Source organism: Myotis nattereri, assembly GCF_964212035.1.
Source record: "Myotis nattereri genome assembly, chromosome: 3".
In the NCBI taxonomy this organism is placed as follows: Eukaryota; Metazoa; Chordata; class Mammalia; order Chiroptera; family Vespertilionidae; genus Myotis; species Myotis nattereri.
The window spans coordinates 67,046,126-67,063,598 of record NC_138077.1 but is presented as its reverse complement, the minus strand read 5'-3'; the positions used below and the strand labels follow the sequence as shown (position 1 = coordinate 67,063,598).

At 44.9% G+C, this 17,473-nt stretch overlaps 1 protein-coding gene across 1 annotated transcript in view; it reads right to left on the bottom strand.

The window, feature by feature from the left end:
- Positions 1–637: 637 nt before the first annotated feature.
- The window catches only part of CCDC80 (coiled-coil domain containing 80), a gene marked incomplete at its 5' end in the record, with an annotated part of 39,849 nt that continues 23,013 nt past the window's right edge, over positions 638–17,473 (bottom strand). The window contains 4 exons of the mRNA XM_081088096.1: positions 638–1,145; positions 2,060–2,140; positions 4,763–4,866; positions 17,143–17,291. Of these exons, the coding sequence (XP_080944222.1) occupies positions 799–1,145; positions 2,060–2,140; positions 4,763–4,866; positions 17,143–17,291 (681 nt within the window). The 3' untranslated portion in view covers positions 638–798. The remainder of the gene's footprint in view (positions 1,146–2,059; positions 2,141–4,762; positions 4,867–17,142; positions 17,292–17,473) is intronic.

Below are 17,473 nucleotides of genomic sequence, written 5' to 3'. Positions count from 1 at the left end.
AGGTGTTCCATGCCAGGGAGTCCATGGTACCTGCTGAAATTCTGTAGGTGTCCCCTCTAGCAGCAGGGTCAGAGTCCACTGCTGATTTAGGGATTCCTCTTCCCTGCCCCATCTCACACTCAAGATAATGTCAACAGAGTGGGAAGTGGCTATAATAGAAAGGCTGGTGTAGGTGCCTTCTCTTGTTTGGTAGCCAGTATCAATGGACCCCTGTGGTATCAAGCTTCATGAAAGAAAATAACATCTTAATCATTTCTAGATGGACATTTCAAAAAAGGTTAAGAAACTATTGCCCTAACCAGTTTGGCTCAGTGGATAGAGCGTCGGCCTGCAGACTCAAGAAACTATCTCTTCTGTCTGCCCCAGTTGGTCAGATGTGTCCTGAAATATATGTGCTGTGATCTTTAATTTTCTTGATCATAGTTTTCACTTACCAATGAATACTAAAAAAGTAAAAGATAGACATAAATACTTATTCTATAGAATTTTGTATTTCAAATCGTGTCCATCATGTAAGAGAAGTAAAATATCAATTTTCAGTAACCATTATTCAGCACCAGATCCTCTCCAGTTAGAGAAACAAATTCTTATCAAATGTCTTATGACTTAAGGCTTCAATAACAACTCATGAGTAGGCCAAGGTTTGCTATTATTTAATCTTGGAAGAACACAGAAAGAAAAAGGAAGGGAATGTAGTGGGCAGTGTGGAATGTAGGAGAACTCCTTTATGTAGCTGGCCACATGTGGCTTTAACAGATGAAGGGGACACTGACTGGGGTTAAGGTTACATATTTCTGTTCAATAAGGGTATCCATGGTGGTAACTCTCATGGTGACGGTAGTCATCCTGGTAACCATCCTGGTATCCTTGGTGGTAACTATGGTAACCATAGCCTGCATACTCATCTTCTGGGCAGCGCATCCCCAGTGACTGCTGAATGGCCATTTCTTGTCTCCGGAGTTGCATAGAATCAATTAAATCATACACGATCACCATGGACCACATTGGGGAAGGATACCAGGATTTTACATTTCCATCTTTTCCAACTAGAAGCATGGAGAAGTATTCAGGGCTCACTTGAAAATAGTTACGTATGTCTTTCACCAAATGGGCTGGTACATCTTCTCGCTCAACAACAGAGCTCCCTAGAATAGAACAGAATTAGAAAAATTATTAGTGGATTAAAGAGAGCACTCAGGAAAACAAAGTGAGAAGAAATCACAGTGAGAATGAAGAAAGGACCCATGATCTATTCTCTTTAGCTCAAGATTCAATTAAAGAAGTTTGCTGTTTTTTTTTTCCCCAGGGAAATTAAATGTCCCTGCTGTGCACATGATGTCCCCTTTATAGGAATGTTAAAAATATAAAACCAGTCCCTTAATTTAATCCTTGCAAGATCAATTTATTTAAGATTTGTGATTAACGAAGATTATATTGTTTGCATTTCTAAGTTTATTTCCAATTAGCTCAGTTAGTTCTTTGCAATTATAGTTTTTCTTTTGATGCTGTTGTCTGTATTTTAAAAAAGCATATTTTATTGTCAAAGGTGAAAAACACCAATCATGTAAGCATTGGGTAAATGTATTTGAACTATTGTGATTGGCACTGTCCAGCATTGTGCCTGGATTTCATACACATTTTCTCGTGTAAAGAGCATGATCTTGGAAGGAAGGACTGGCTATGCCTTCTTTAGTTGCTAGTCATTTTCTTTCAGCTTCTGGGAGCCTTTTAGTATATGTCTTCATCTGTTGAAAGGGAATCAATAAGATACAAACTATGGGCCTCATAGTACCATTGGGAGGATTAAATGAGATAACATAGATGAAAATGCTTTGAAAACCAGTCAAATATCACTAGTTAACAAAGTAAATAGTTTTACTATCATTTATGAGTAATTTTACATTGAAAACAATGTTAGTTTTTTCACTTCAATTCCCCTTCCTCCCGCGCATACACACACACACACACACACACACACACACACACACACACATCCTTATGTGCACTGTTTGCATAAAATTCAATATAATTTAATTGCTATAAAAGAACAACACTATACCATTAATCGGGAATAGTTCTAAGACGCCCCCAATTTCCTCTCCAGTGCCTAAAAGCTTCAGAATGGTTATGTGGCGCAGACCTGAGAGAAAAAAGAAAGCCATAGAATTAAGGAAAAGGACTCTAAATCATCTTTTAATTCCAAACACCAATGCCTGACCATTAAAATCTCTAAGTTTAAAAAGAATATAGAACATAACCTGATTAGGTAGAATAATCTATTTTTAAATTATTCCATAAGAAAATACTTACATACTTCTACAATTGTAGATTTTGAGAATTAACAACATCAGATGTTGTTTGCTTTGGGGGAGGGTGTTGTTTTTTTTATATTAAAATAGAAGAATTTGCTCTAAAACTGTGACTCTGACTTTATTAAATGACAAGACGAAAATGAAGTCATCGGAACATTACAATATCTAAGATCATCTAAACTGATTAGTGTTCTGAAAAAAAAAGTCGCATAAACTTACATGAATTGCTTTCAGAAAAAAGACTGGAGACCTTATCCATTGTGATTGTTAAAGAAATAGTTCTGGCTTCCCCGAATAAAGTTTGTGGCTTAAAAGGCAGATTCTTATCACTTACTTAGAGGATTCAAAGCATAGGTCACACGTAGGCAAGCACAGCCTGCTTCCCACCCTCAGCTGAAGTTTCAGGAAGGAGAGGTCATGCCTAGGCAGCTCACTGGAATTCTTTTGAAGATGAAGCACACAGGGAGGGGCTCAGGAGACAGAAACAGGAGGGCGAGGCGGCTGCCAATTCATTCTCTCAAGATCTCATGGCTTAGACAAGATTCCAGCCTAGTCAGGGTAATAACTTGGGACTAATAATACGAATACTGTTGGTGTTTATTGTCCAGGGGAGAAAATTGAAAGCAATTTTGGGGAGGTCTCTTTTAAGACGGAGCTTAAAGCAAAGTATTATTTCAAAAAAGTTTTTGTGGTCTTTACTCTTCTCAGAGAAGTAAAACATTATGTTCTACGTGTTGTTGACTTGTGTTTCCAGAAGGGAAGATCATGAATTTATCCCTGAAACACATGAGTTGTTCACATTTCCTGTATATTATAAACAAGAGTTTGCCTACAGTAATGTGACTTAGGCTCTGTGTGCAGAGATTAAAAACACCAGCCAGTTTGGCTCAGTGGGTAGAGCATTGGCCTTCGGACTGAAGGGTCCTGGGTTTGATTTCATTCAAGGGCACGTACCTTGGTTGCAGGCTCCATCCCTGGCGCCACCCGGCCAGGGCGCGTGCGGGAGGCAACCAATTGATATGTCTCTCACACAGCGATGTTTCTCTCTCTCTTCCCCTCCCTTCCACTCTCTAAAAATCAATGAAAAAATATCCTATGGCCCTAACCGGTTTGGCTCAGTGGCTAGAGCATCGGCCTGTGGACTGAAAGGTCCCAGGTTTGATTCTGGTCAAGGGCATGTACCTTGGTTGCGGGCACATCCTCAGTAGGAGGTGTACAGGAGGCAGCTGACCGATGTTTCTCTCTCATCAATGTTTCTAACTCTCTATCACTCTCCCTTCCTCTCTGTAAAAAAAAATAATCTCCTAGGGTGGAGGATTAACAAACAAACAACAACAAGAACAAAAAACAACCAACATCACCTAATAGCTGCAGCAAAGATGTCTTTAGAAAATTAACAAGTCATGATATTTTTTATATTCTTATTGTGAAGGGTCACTAACTACTCTAGGAACTTTTAACTGTGATAACAGGAGCATAAATAAAAACTGAAATGTATAATTACCAGTTAACTGTAAGTACATAGCAGTTAGTAAGTACATAACTGTAGGTACATAGCAAAGATCCAGGCTCTGTTAGTGCTTTATAAAACTCACCCCCGGCCCCTTTAATAAATCAAGTACAGTTGTATAACAAATGATTTCCCTTCCTAACAGAAGTCTAAAAATAATGCTGATTCCAATAATAATTTTTTTTTAAACAGTGGCTCCTGCTACTTCCCCACACCCAGAACTCAAAAATTCTTCCTCTGCAGAGGTATATCTTAAATGAGCCTTCAGTTGTGATTTCCACTTTTGGAATTGCCATTATCTCCATGGTTCTATGTACTATGCATTTTCCTTTCTAAATATCCACATTCAAAATGATATTAGCTGTATCAGATCACTAGAATAATAATGTTTGGTAAAACACACACACACACACACACGCATTAATTTTCAAAACACTGGGCAATTCACTACAAAAAAAAAAGTTCTCTATTACCTGCTTGTCTTAAAAATAAGGTTCTGTTTAACAGATCTCTTGGTGCCCTTTTAAAGGAATGGCAAATTAGTATAATGTGCTTCAATTAATACATTCATTCCCAACACCATTCCTGTTGTACAAAAGACATGTAACTTGTGAAGTATTCAGAATTACCTAAGTAATTGATGAGTATCATAACTTAGGTAAATGTTGATAGATATGGTCTTGAGACATATATATGACATAATACAGATCACTGAAAGTAAAGCAGCAGGTATTTTCAAACACTTTAATGAAGAACCTGAGAGGGGAGAATATTAAGAGAAAAAAAAATAGATCCCAGTTGACTAAGGCTCCAGTCTGAAAGCAACTTTATACTCAGTATAACTGAGTAAGTGTCTGGGAATCTACAGTCTGGACTGGGGAACATTTGAGCAGGAAGAGAGTGGTGTGGGAAGGCAGAGATGACGAGGCTTCTCACTCACCAAAATTGCATGCCTGACCACTGAGGGCTGAGAGCTGCTGTGAATAGGCCCAGTCTTCATCATTAGGAGCAGAGATCACCAGCAACCGCCTCCTCCATCGGAATCTGGAAAAGAAGCAGAAGGCCACAATGACTGCTTCGAACAATAGAGGCTATAGTGTAAGGAAGCAGGGTCACTTTGGCTGTTGGTATTTTCCTATGCCCAAAAGAAAAAGCACTGACTCTCAGAAACATCTCCTAGCTCCTCAAAGCCATTCAACTGCATTTCCACATTTCTTGCACTATTTCTGTTGTAACTTCACAGTCTGCCTACTGTGGCATTTGCATGGTATGTCAGGCCTGAGTTTGGCCACTATGCCTCATGAGGTCACTCAGGAAGAGACACAGCTCTCAGGTGCAATCAGGACTGACCAAAATTGTATGTCCTATTGTAGCAACAGAAACAAGGAATCTGATCTCACTTCTATGTGGAATCTAATGAACAAAATAAGCTGACAAATAAAATAGGACCAGTGGCATGGAAACATGGAAAAGACTTACGAATCTCAGAGGGAAACAGGGAAGGGGAGTGGGAAGAGATTAATCGAAGACCTTACATTGCATATATACATTGCCCATGGACACAGAGAACAGGGTGATGAAGGATTGGGGTGGGGCAGGAATTGGGTAGAGGGGGGCAATGGGGGTAAATTGGGACATCTGTAATACTCTCAATAATAACTATTCTTTAGAAAGGAATCAGAAGGGGACTGAGGAAAATTCAAGTTCAAGTAGAGTTCCCTAGGGCTTGGAGGGGGTTAAGAAATAATTATATGAAAGGGAAATAGAATAGGAAAAGAGAACTGAATTTTAAGTAGGTGACAGGAAGAAGGAAAATAGGAAAGTGGCTCAAAGGGTCAAGGAGGATTCCTGGCAAAACAAAGCTTTATTTACCTTCCTCAGTATCTAATAGTTTCTCCAGAAGCAAGCACAAGTTCTAAAATGTACCCTATCCCATTAGTAAGAACAAACACTTATAAAGTACCCCTATGAACTAGAATGGAATTTAACCTATAGCCATAGGATTTTAGAATATACTAGAGGCATGAAAATTAGTGCATTTGGGGGGTCCCTCAGCCCAGCCTGCAACCTCTTGCAGTCCGGGGCCCCTCAGGGGATGTCTGACTGATAGACAGACATCTCTCTGGCAGCCCGGGAGCCTTCGGGGGATGTCCAAGTAACAGCTTAGGCCTGCTCCCTATGGGAAGCTGTTACTCAGACATCCTTAGTGCTGCAGCTGACACGGGAGGGGCTCCCGCCACCACCGATGCACTGGCCAGACATGAGCCGGCTTCAACTTAGCAGTGCTCCCCCTGTGGAAGCGCACTGATGATGAAGGGGCAGCAACTGTGTTGAGCTTCTGCCTCCTGGTGGTCAGTGTGTGTTATAGTGACTGGTCATTCCTGGTCATTCTGCTGTTAGGGTCAATTTGCATATTACCTTTTTATTATATAGGACTAGAGGCACGGTGCATGAAAATTCGTGCACTCGGGGGGGCATCTCTCAGCCCAGCCTGCATGGTCTCACAAACTGGGACCCTCAGGTAGGGTCCAGTCCCATGGCAACATGGCTCCAGTTCCCCGGAGCCTGCGGGCAGGGGGAGGGACCAAGATTCCCAGATCACAGCATGGCTCTGGCTCCCTAAAGCCTGCAGGTGGCGGAAGGGACCAAGAGGTCAATCTGATCGCAGCATGGCTCCGGTTCCCAGAGCCTGAGGACTGGGGGTAGGGACCAAGAGACCAGTCTGATGGCAGCATGGCTCTGATTCCCCAAAGCCTGCGGGTGGGGGGAGGGACCCAGAGGCCAGTGTAATGGCAGCATGGCTATGTTCCCACAGCTCCCTCACACCACCACACTGTGGGTGGTCAGGGCCCACAGCTCCCTCCTGCTTCCACGCCACAGGCGTCCGGGACCCAGGACTGACTCCCGCCGTGCCAGCTGGGACCTAGTCTGGTGTTCGGTCGTTCGTCCAGATGTTTAGGTTGTGACAGATCCTGGCTCTTTATATATTAGGATAGTAAACTTGTGTTTGCTATTATAGCTCCAACACAGTAGATAGTGGGAAAAGCCAGGAAACCTTTGTCACTGCTACTTTTGGGGTTCCTGAAGCACGTCTCTCAATTCATCTAAGTCTCAGTTTTTCCTTATCTCTAGAATCAAAAATAGCATCTACTTCAAAGAGGTGTTATAAGAATTAAACCAGAGCTCAGGAATGTAAGTTACCCATGTGATGACATGGATACAGATGGTGTCTTCACCTGCAGCTCCTATATGTCGAAGTGTGTCCATTAACAGTCCTTGGACATTGTCTATCACACTGCCATACGATAGCTGATCTCACCCTTGTGTTTGTATCATTTTACAGCTCACTTGCATCTATACCATATGTGTTCCTCATTAGTCAGTGAGCACACAACGTATTGTCTCCATTTTATAGATGACAAAATGAAGCTTAGAGAAGTGAAGTAACTTGCTTAGCTAGTAAATCTAAGAGGTGGTAGAAAAATACAGATTTATCTGGCTCCCAGGCCTTGGTATCCCTCACCTACCACCCTCAGTGATCCTGATGCTTGGCTGGTGCTGCCAGGGTCCCTGAGAGAGGTGGAGGGAGAGAGCGTGAGCAGAGTGTATGCAGCCAAGTGGCAACAGTACGGAGTTGTCTCAAATTCCGCCTTCACCGGAGAAGGGGTTTTGCTTTCTGCCTCCAGCGTAGGCAACTGTGGGCTGTGAGTGTACTCATGGAGCTGGAAGCCAGCTTATTTTATTCATTGCTTCTCTCCCTGTGCCCCTTCTAGCCTCAGAGTGAACATGAGAGTTTTCAACCCAAAGAAAATGGCCTCTTGGGGGAATAGTGGTTTGGGTGAATGAGAGAAAATGATAGTCTGATGAAATACAACCTCTGAATAGATGCCTGGAGCAAGGCTCGCCAAGAATTGCTTGCTGTGACATTACATTCGCTTCCTCTGCTTGTTTTTCTTCAAAGGGAAAGAAAAACTAAAATCTCCGCTGAGGATAGGGAGATGAATGTGTTTGGCATGGAAGAGCAGAGAGGAACATCTGAGACAGTCCAAGGTTTCCTGGGAAAAGGACCAGTGACTGCTGTCGGATCACAAACATGGTCTCCTGCACACTCCCTGCTTCCTTAGGAGACATGCCAGATCAGCGCTGCCCCCCCCACCCCCCTCAGCCAGCATCCAAACCAGGCCAGCCACCCTGGCCTCACACAGAGCCTAAGGTGTCCTGCAGGGAGCTATTTTGGGTGAGGTATATTTTGACTTGTTTACCTGTGGGCCCTGCTGTCGGCTGTCCTGATTGCAGAGGGATGGGGTCTGAGACTCTGTGTCCCAGACACACCAGGAGAAGGTCATTTCCCCTAAGGAATGATTTTTCTTCTCCCATAGCCCTTCACAGGAAGATAAAAGCCCCCAACTCTTGACACTGAAGAAAATAGCGCCCATAGGATGTAACAAGAGATGTGTGTGCGTGATCCAGATCCTTATTCTGGACAACTTGTTTTTTTCTGTCACTTTAGCTTCTCAGTAAATAAAAATTATATGAGCTATGGATGTGTTTGCTTCTCTTAACCAAAATTAGTGTGCATTTGCCCACTCTTTGGGGCTTCTGTGTCAGAGAAAAGTAATTATAGACTGAACCAAATTAGTGTCACTAAAGGTTAGACTGGCTTAGAGTCTGGTCAACTGAAACCAGGCTTTATAGACCCACCAACAACTCAGCAAATCTGAAGGAAAATTCCCATTTGGATACTGATTTATTTATATAACTTTTAGTTTAAATTTTTTTTTCAGTTCTCTTTGCCTGGGTTTTAATACTGAGGTATTTGCTAAATCTCATTTTCTCACCTCTCCTCACCTCTTTCTTGATGACAAAATTCTCTTACTAGGAGCTAACTAACTGGTCCTAATACTACTAATAGCTTGCATTTATTGATTGTTCACTTTGTGCTAGATTCTGGGCCATCATTACCTTTAGTATTGATTTTACCTTTTATAACAACCTTAAGAATAGATACACTTATTACCCTCATTTTTAAATGAGAAAACTAAAACACAAGAGGTTAAACAATCCACCCAACTAATAAGTGGAGAAACCAGAAATTAAACTCTGGGCTGTCTTTCTCATGCTTTTAACTAATATACTATTGAACTTTAATTTTTAGGACCAATGATAATGATCAGCACAGTGATTTCTAAGTTGTGACCATGGTCATGTACACCCATAGAATATTCAAATTATGATCATATACCATTCTGAATATCCATAAGAAATGTACGTTCCTGAAATAGTAATAAATATAAGAGCCTATAGGGGCTCTTACATTATAAAGAAAATATAATTACATACTGTAGGGTCCCATCCAGCTCAAAAGACTTTAGATACAAAATGTAAGTATAAGTCTTAAGAATCAAAGACAAAACTAATTCAAATAGGTGACCAATGTGGATGAGCATTGCAAGATTGTGAGTGAAAAAAATTGAGATAATGTCAGATTTCCTTTTCAGGTTTAAAACCCATGACATAGTGCTTATAAAAAAAGATTCTGCCTGGGGATGATAAGAAGAAGACCTCATGATATCTGCGGCTGAGAGTGTCATGGCTGGCCCAAATCCTTGGTTATAAATAACATCAGTGATAACTGTCTGTTTTAGAGGTTGGGCAACCTGAGTTTACTAGGATGGTTCAGAAAGTATGCATCTTTTAGTCCTGATTTAGAATTAAAAAGAGAATGTTTTCAAAGAATCAAAGTCATAGTAATAATGTATATTTCTAAGAAGATCCTGGTTTTCTTTATATAATTTATGTTCTTGTGAAACTTAAGATAATTTGATTTAATAAAATTCAAAAGTAGAATGTGTAATTGAGTAATAGTTGTAAATGTATGGTTTTAAGTGGAAATCTCACTAAGTGTACACAGTTATTGGAACATATGAGAGAACTTTAGATTCACTGTGTTTACAAGATTAACTTATTAAACTAATGGGTCATTTAAGTTCTCAGAAATTCTTTGTTTATTTCAAGCAATTAAAATAAATATCCTATCTAATAAAAGAGAAACATGGTAATTAGCCATACGTCCACTACCCTTCCCATTGGCTAATCAGGGCAATATGCAAATTAACTGCCAGCCAAGATGGCGGCCAGCATCCAGGCAGCTTAAAGCGAACATGAGGTTTGCTTGTTTCAGTGACGGAGGACTCCAACATTCCCCGCCTGCCTTGCCGGCCTCTGAGCTTGCAGTTTGAAACATTGTTACAAATATAGAAGCTAAACAAAACCCCAGAAACCGGCTTTCAGCCAGCCGGGATCTCAGAGCTGGAGTTGAAACAGTGTTTCAATTATAGAACCCAAACAAACCAGATACCTGCTTTCAGCAGCCGAGGCCTAAGAGCTGGAGCCAAGCCTCAGAGCTAAAGCTGGCCCAGAATTAAAAAAGAAAAAGTAAAAAAGGAGCGGTTGGGAGATTCAGTCACCCGCCAGCCTGAAAACAGCCCTCAGCCCCTCACCCACGCTGGCCAGGCACCCCAGTGGGGACCCCCACCCTGAAGGGTGTGTGACAAGCTGCAAACAACCATCATCCCCTCATCCAGGCTGGCCAGGCACCCCAATGGGGACCCCCACCCTGATCGAGGACACCCTTCAGGGCAAACCAGCCGGCCCCCACCCGTGCACCAGGCCTCTATCCTATATAGTAAAAGGGTAATATGCCTCCCAGCACCAAGGCTTCCCGGCACCAGGATTAGCGTGACAGGGGGCAGCGCCCAAACCCTCTAACCGCCCTGCAGCTCTGTGTGTGACAGGGGGCAGGGCCACAACCTCCCTATCTGCCCTGCTCTGTTCATGACAGGGGAAGGCACCCCAACACCCTGATCAGCCCTGCTCTGTGCCTGATAGGGGGGAGCTCCCCAACACCCTGATAGGCCCTGCTCTGTGTGTGACAGGGTGTGGCGCCCCAATGGCCCCCCCCCCCACGGGCCCTGCTCTGTGTGTGACGGGGTAGAGCCATAACCTCCCCATTGGCCCTGCCCTGAGTGTGACAGGGTGCGGCACCCCAATCCCCTGATCCGCCCTGCTCTGTATGTGACAGGGGGCGGTGCCCCAACTCCCCTATCGACCCTATTCTGTGAGTGACAGGGGGGAGCTCCTCAACCCCCTGATCGGCCCTGCTCTGTGCATGACAGGGGGGAGCTCCCCAACCCCCTGATGGGCCCTGCTCTGTGAGTGACATGGGGGAGCTCCCCAACCCCCTGATCGACCCTGCTCTGTGCGTGACAGGGGGCAGCGCCCCAACCCCCTGATTGGCCCTGCTCTGTGCGTGACAGGGGGCAGTGCCCCAACCTCCCCATCGACCCTACCTTGAGTGTGACAGGGAGCGGTGCCCCAACCCCCCAATTGGCCCTACCCTGAGCATGACTGAGGGTAGCATCGCAACCTTCTGATCCGTCCTGCTCTGTGCATGACAGGGTGCGGCGCCCCAACTCCCCAATCAGCCCTGCTCTGAGCCCGACCAGGGGCTGCACCTAGGGATTGGGCCTGCCCTCTGCCACCCTGGATTGGGCCTAAGCCAGCAGGTCATTATCTCCTGAGGGGTCCCCAACTGCGAGAGGGCACAGGCTGGTCTGAGGGACCCCCCTCCCCCCTGAGTGCACAAATTTTTTTGCACTGGGCCTCTAGTATTAAATGTGAAATATCTGAAATAATGAAGTTGTTTAATAACTGAGTTTTTAAGCAAGGTCAAACATTATCAAAGACCTTTAAAACTGTAGGTAAAATTTCCTAAATTATAAATAGAACTAAATGCCCAATGCACGAAGTTTGTACATGGGTAGAGTCCTAAGCCTGGCCAGCGATCAGGGCCAATCAGGACCTTCTGGCTGCCAGCTGGGGCCTTCCATCATTCCAAGCCACCCCCTGGTGGTCAGCACACGTCATAGAGAGTCAATGAACTCCCAGTCTCCCGGTTGAACTCCCGAGGGGACAATTTGCATATTAGGCTTTTATATATATATAGACTAGAGGCCCGGTGCACAAAAATTTGTGCACTGGGGTGGGGGGGGGGTGTTCCCTCAGCCCGGCCTGTGCCCTCTCACAGTCTGGGACCCCTCGGGGGATGACTATCTGCTGACTGAGGCCTGCTCCCAGGGGATTGGGCCTAAGCTGGCAATCAGACATCCCTCTGGCAGCCCAGCAGCCATTGGGGGATGTCCACTTGCCAGCGGGGAGCAGGCCTAAGCTGCAGTCAGACATCCTTAGCGCTGCTGAGGAGGCAGGAGCGGCTCCCACCACCACTACTGTACTGGCAGCCTTCATCCTGACTTGTGGCTGAGCAGAGCTCCTCCATGTGGGAGCGCCCTGACCACCAAAGGGCAACTCCTGCATTGAGCATCTACCCCCTGGTCGTCAGTGTGTGTCATAGTGACCAGTCATTCCCAGTCTTGCTGCTGTTAGGGTCAGTTTGCATATTACCCTTTTATTATATAGGATAGAGGCCTGGTGCACGGGTGCGGGCCGGCTGGTTTGCCCTGAATGGTGTCCCGGATCAGGGTGGGGATCCTGCTTGGGTGCCTGTCCAGCCTGGGTGAGGGGCTGATGGCTGTTTTCAGGCTGCCCACACCCCTCAGGGTGGGGGTCCCCACTGGGGTGTCTGGCCAGCCTGGATGAGGGGCAGATAGCTGTTTTCAGGTGGCCCGCACCCCCTTCAGGGTGGGGGTTCCGACTGGGGTGCCTGGCCAGCCTGGATGAGGGGCTGAGGGCTGTTTTCAGGTGGGCCAAGCCTGCAACTGAAGCTCCCAGTCTCTCCTTTTTTTTTTTTTTATTCTGGTTTTTATTTACCTTGTATAGCTGTCCTTGGAGCTGAGAGCCTGCTCCAGCTCTGAGGCCCGGCTCCAGCTCTGAGGCCGGCTGGCTGAAAGCAGGTACCTGGGGTTTGTTTAGCTTCTATAATTGCAACATTGTTGCATCCGGAGCTCAGAGCTGGGCCGAGGCATGCAGGGAACCTTGGCTTCCTCCATTTCTGGAGCAACCAAGCCTCATGTTCGCTTCAGCTGCATGGCTGCCGGCCGCCATCTTGGTTGGCAGTTAATTTGCATATCACCCTGATTCGCCAATGCGAAGCGTAGCAGAGGTATGGTTAATTACCATGTTTGTCTATTATTAGATAGGATTATAAGACTTAAAAGTCTAATTTAAATGTTTAAGGGCAAACTAAGATTAAAAGCAAACTTTTAAAGAATCTTTTCTACAAGGAAAGAAGGAAGGAAGGAGAAATTGAAAGAAAAAGAAAATATACTTTTTTAAAAACTCCTTGAGAACAACCATAAGCTCTTATTCTTATTCTTCTAAGTCAATGCCATCTACACGGATGACCTGGGATCAGAAGTTGATGTTTCAGTGGCCCCAGGACTGAACAAGAAGCCATTTGCCTGTGGAGTCCTAGAGCCCTTTCTCAGCCGAGAGAGTGGCATGAAGGTTGAATTGAGTGTCTAGTCCTGTGGAGGCATGCACTTGCCATCTCCATTCCAGGTCCTTGCACTGCACTGAAAATCTGGGTGAAGGAAGAACCTCAGATTCCTTTTAGCTTTGAAATCCTGTGGTTTTAGGATGATCTTCTTTCACTTCAAACTCTGGGACTTTGGGTTCAAGACTAAATACCATTCATTTCATATTTTCAAAAGGAGTATCAGATAAGAATGTGGATTTTGGTAGCCAGGTTATCCTGGGGCCACGGAGTCCTAGAGCTGACACTAGCTAAGTGATGAGAGAAAGTTACTTACTCTCCATGATATTTAATCTGCAACATGACAATAGTTATAGTATTTAGATCACTGGATCATTGCGAAGACTAAACCCACAAAAGAAGGTGAAGTACTTGACACAGAGGTGAGCATATAGGAAGTGATCACAGCAAGCTTGGGATAGATGTAGGACTACTTACTATCTTTATTCTCATTTGTCCCTGAGAGATTTTTTTTTTATATATATATTTTATTGATTTTTCACAGAGAGGAAGGGAGAGAGATAGAGAGTTAGAAACATCGATGAGAAAGAAACATCGATCAGCTGCCTCCTGCACATCTCCCACTGGGGATGTGCCCGCAACCCAGGTACATGCCCTTGACCGGAATCGAACCTGGGACCTTTCAGTCCGCAGGCCGACGCTCTATCCACTGAGCCAAACCGGTTTCGGCCCTGAGAGATTTTTAATTAAGAAACATAGGGGCAAAATAGCTAGTAAACTGCAGATCCAAAACTTAGATGAATGTTAAGTCCTATGCTCTTTACACATCATGAGGTTATCTCCTAAGAGGCCCACGCTTCCTGAATCTAGAGGAAGTCAGATTATCATTTACACATCATAGAATTCTTGATTCTCTGACTTGCTTATGGAGAATGTGCTTTATAGATACAAGTTCGGAAGTTCTGCCTGGAGTGATACTCAGTTAACACCGAACCTCCAAGCAAAGGCTTGCTCCTGGAGAAACTAAGATGGCGGCATAGATAAACACCGGGAAATAGTCGCCTCCCACAACAATTGATAAATACCCCAAAGGACGGAGCAAACATCGTCCAGAACAACAGGAAGGCTGGCTGAGTGTAATTTCTACAACTAGAAGAAAAGAAAAGCACGCTGAGAGCCAGAGGAGCTGCGGAGGCTGAGTGCAGAGGTACGGCGGCGGCTCGCGCGCATGGAAAGGGGGTGGCACCTGAGGACGCGGCTGTCTTTTTGAATCACAAGCTCCTGACTGCTCTGAACTCCGGTTCCGGGAAGTCTCTGGGGACCCAGGACTCATACGGGGAGAGGCTGCTCTGTCAGGCGGCAGCAGGCGAACTTGAGGGTGGATTTCCCTCAGAGGTGCTTGCAGCCGTTACCGGGACACTGAGACGCGTGACTCTGGGCGTGGAGAATCAGCCATAGCTTCTTTCCCTGCCCTTTTGACTCCCTGAGACCCCGCCCCACCCAGGCTGCAGCAGAGGCTTTTGCATGTGAATGTACCTAACTACAGCACAGCCAAGCAGACCCGGAACTTCCAAGAGAAGGCCCAAGGCCCCGCAGCGGCTTGCATTGCTTCACAGCTGAGCCTCTCCGTGGCTCCGCCTGTGTGGCCTCAGGCAGGGGCTGAATTAGCACCTCCTTAGATCCAGGAGCCACTGTACCCAGTGGTCAGAGGGGGACCATTCTCCCACTTCAGACACAGCTGCTTCCCACAGCCAATTGGCCTGGAGGTCAATTCCTCCCAGTGATCCTACAACAACCAAGGCACCAAGAGTGCACCAAGAGTGTCCACCCCAGGTAATTGGGGAGGCTGAGCCACTGGGCCCTACAGGACACCTGGCGCGCAGGGCCACTCTATCAACACAGGGGAGCAGCCAAAATGCGGAGACAAAGAAACAGGTCACAATTGGCAGAAACGGAGGAGGGCAGACGACTGGATATAGAGTTCAAGGCCACGTTTATAAGGTTTGTCAAGAATTTTATGGAAACCGCCGATAAATTTAATGAATCCCTCAAGGAGTATAGTGAGACCATGGAGGACATGAAAAAGGACCAACTAGAAATTAAGCATACACTGACTGAAATAAAGAATAATTTACAGAGATCCAACAGCAGACAAGAGGATCCCAAGAATCAAGTCAAAGATTTGAAATACAAAGAAACAAAAAATACCCAACCGAAAAAGAAAAAAGAAAAGAGATTCAAAAACTATGAAGATAGTGTAAGGAACCTCTGGGACAACTTCAAGCGTACCAACATCAGAATTATAGGGGTACCAGAAGGAGAGAGAGGGCAAGATATTGAAAACCTTTTTGAAGAAATAATGACAGAAAACTTCCCCCACCTGGTGAAAGAAATGGACTTACAAGTCCAGGAAGCGCAGAGAATCCCAAACAAAAGGAATCCAAAGAGGACCACACCAAGACACATCATAATTAAAATGCCAAGAGCAAAAGATAAAGAGAGAATCTTAAAAGCAGCAAGAGAAAGACAGTCAGTTACCTACAAGGGAGTACCCATCCGACTGTCAGCTGATTTCTCAACAGAAACCATGCAGGCCAGAAGAGAGTGGCAAGAAATATTCAAAGAGATGAATAGCAAGAACCTGCAACCAAGATTACTTTATCCAGCAAAGCTATCATTCAGAATGGAAGGTCAGATAAAGAGCTTCACGGATAAGAAAAAGCTAAAGGAGTTCATCACCACCAAACCAGCATTATATGAAATGCTGAAAGGTATTCTTTAAGAAGAGGAAGAAGAAAAAGGAACTCTTACCATTTGCCACAGCATTGATGGAACTGGAGAGCGGATAAATACCACAAGATCTCACTTATTTGTGGAATATAATGAACAACATAAACTGATGAACAAGGACTGATCCAGAGACGGAGAGGCTTTGATTGGACTGTCGGGCCTTGGAGGGAAGGTAGGGGAGGGTGGGGGCAAGGGGGAAGGATCAACCAAAGGACTTATATGCAAGCATATAGGCCTAACCAATGGACACGGACAACGGGGGGGTGAGGGGATGAGCGGGGGGGGGGGGGGGGTAGAGGGTACACATATGTAATATCTTAATCAATAAAAAATTATAAAAAAAAAAAAGGCTTGCTCCATTTCAGGAGCCCCTCAGCCACAGGATTCAGTTTGGTTGAGCCTACTTGTTGTAGGTGGAATTAGTGCAGCTTTGTACCCAAAGGCCCTATAGAATTTTTATGCAACATGCAGGAAGGACGGGTAGGGAAGGAATGACATGAAGAGGTTTTTTTTTTACATTCTTTTCTGTGTGTACAGAAAAGAGCTTCCCTACAACGGTTTTCAATAAACCACCCTCCCCAGGGAACCAGGGAGCTGAGTCAAGAAGATTGCTCCTTCTGAGGTCCTGGTAGGGCTTTTATTTTCTCTGCAGAGTTGGAAGGAAGCAGAAAATCAAGCACAGTGTTCCAAATCCTGTTTGAAACTAGAAGGGGCCTAAAAATAAATACGTAAAATACAATTGTTGTATACAAAGCCCTTCAAATTCACTGACTGAATAAAGTAACCCTCACAGGGCAGAATTCTGTATTTTGTGCCCAAAAAAGGAGCAGAAAAGATTCATCCAAAGCCATTAAATCAACATTCAAGCTTGCAGCTGACCCCAGCCAGCCTTGTGAGCAGAGCTACTTCCGACAAGGCAAAGACTAAGCCCAGTAGCCAGAGGGCTGGGAAGCAGACAGACCTTTCACCAGGGAAGGTCGCTCTCTGCACATGTCTGCTCTGTGCTTCCTGGGCGTTTTCATTAGCTCACCCAGAACACATTCCCGCCCGCCTCCTCGAAGACTCCAAAGGTGATGTACCTGGATAGGAAGTTCTCCAGTGACTGCTTCTTGTCTTCCTTGCAAACAATGCCCTCCTTCTTCTGTTTTTCCATGTCTTTGATTCGGGACTGGAAAGTATCGATCAGATCAAACACAGACTTCATTGCTATAGGCACCTCATAATATTGCTGTTTAAGAAAGAATAGAAAGTATATAATGTATAAGCATGTTTCTTCCCTCTGCTCAGAGAATAGGGAGCCCAGGAGAACTCAATGGAACTCTGAAAAAATCAGAGCCTGGAGGGGTCAGTGCCTTAGAAACTCTCTCCTGTAATAGTACCTCTGCTGATGTTATGAACTTCAGAATCCAT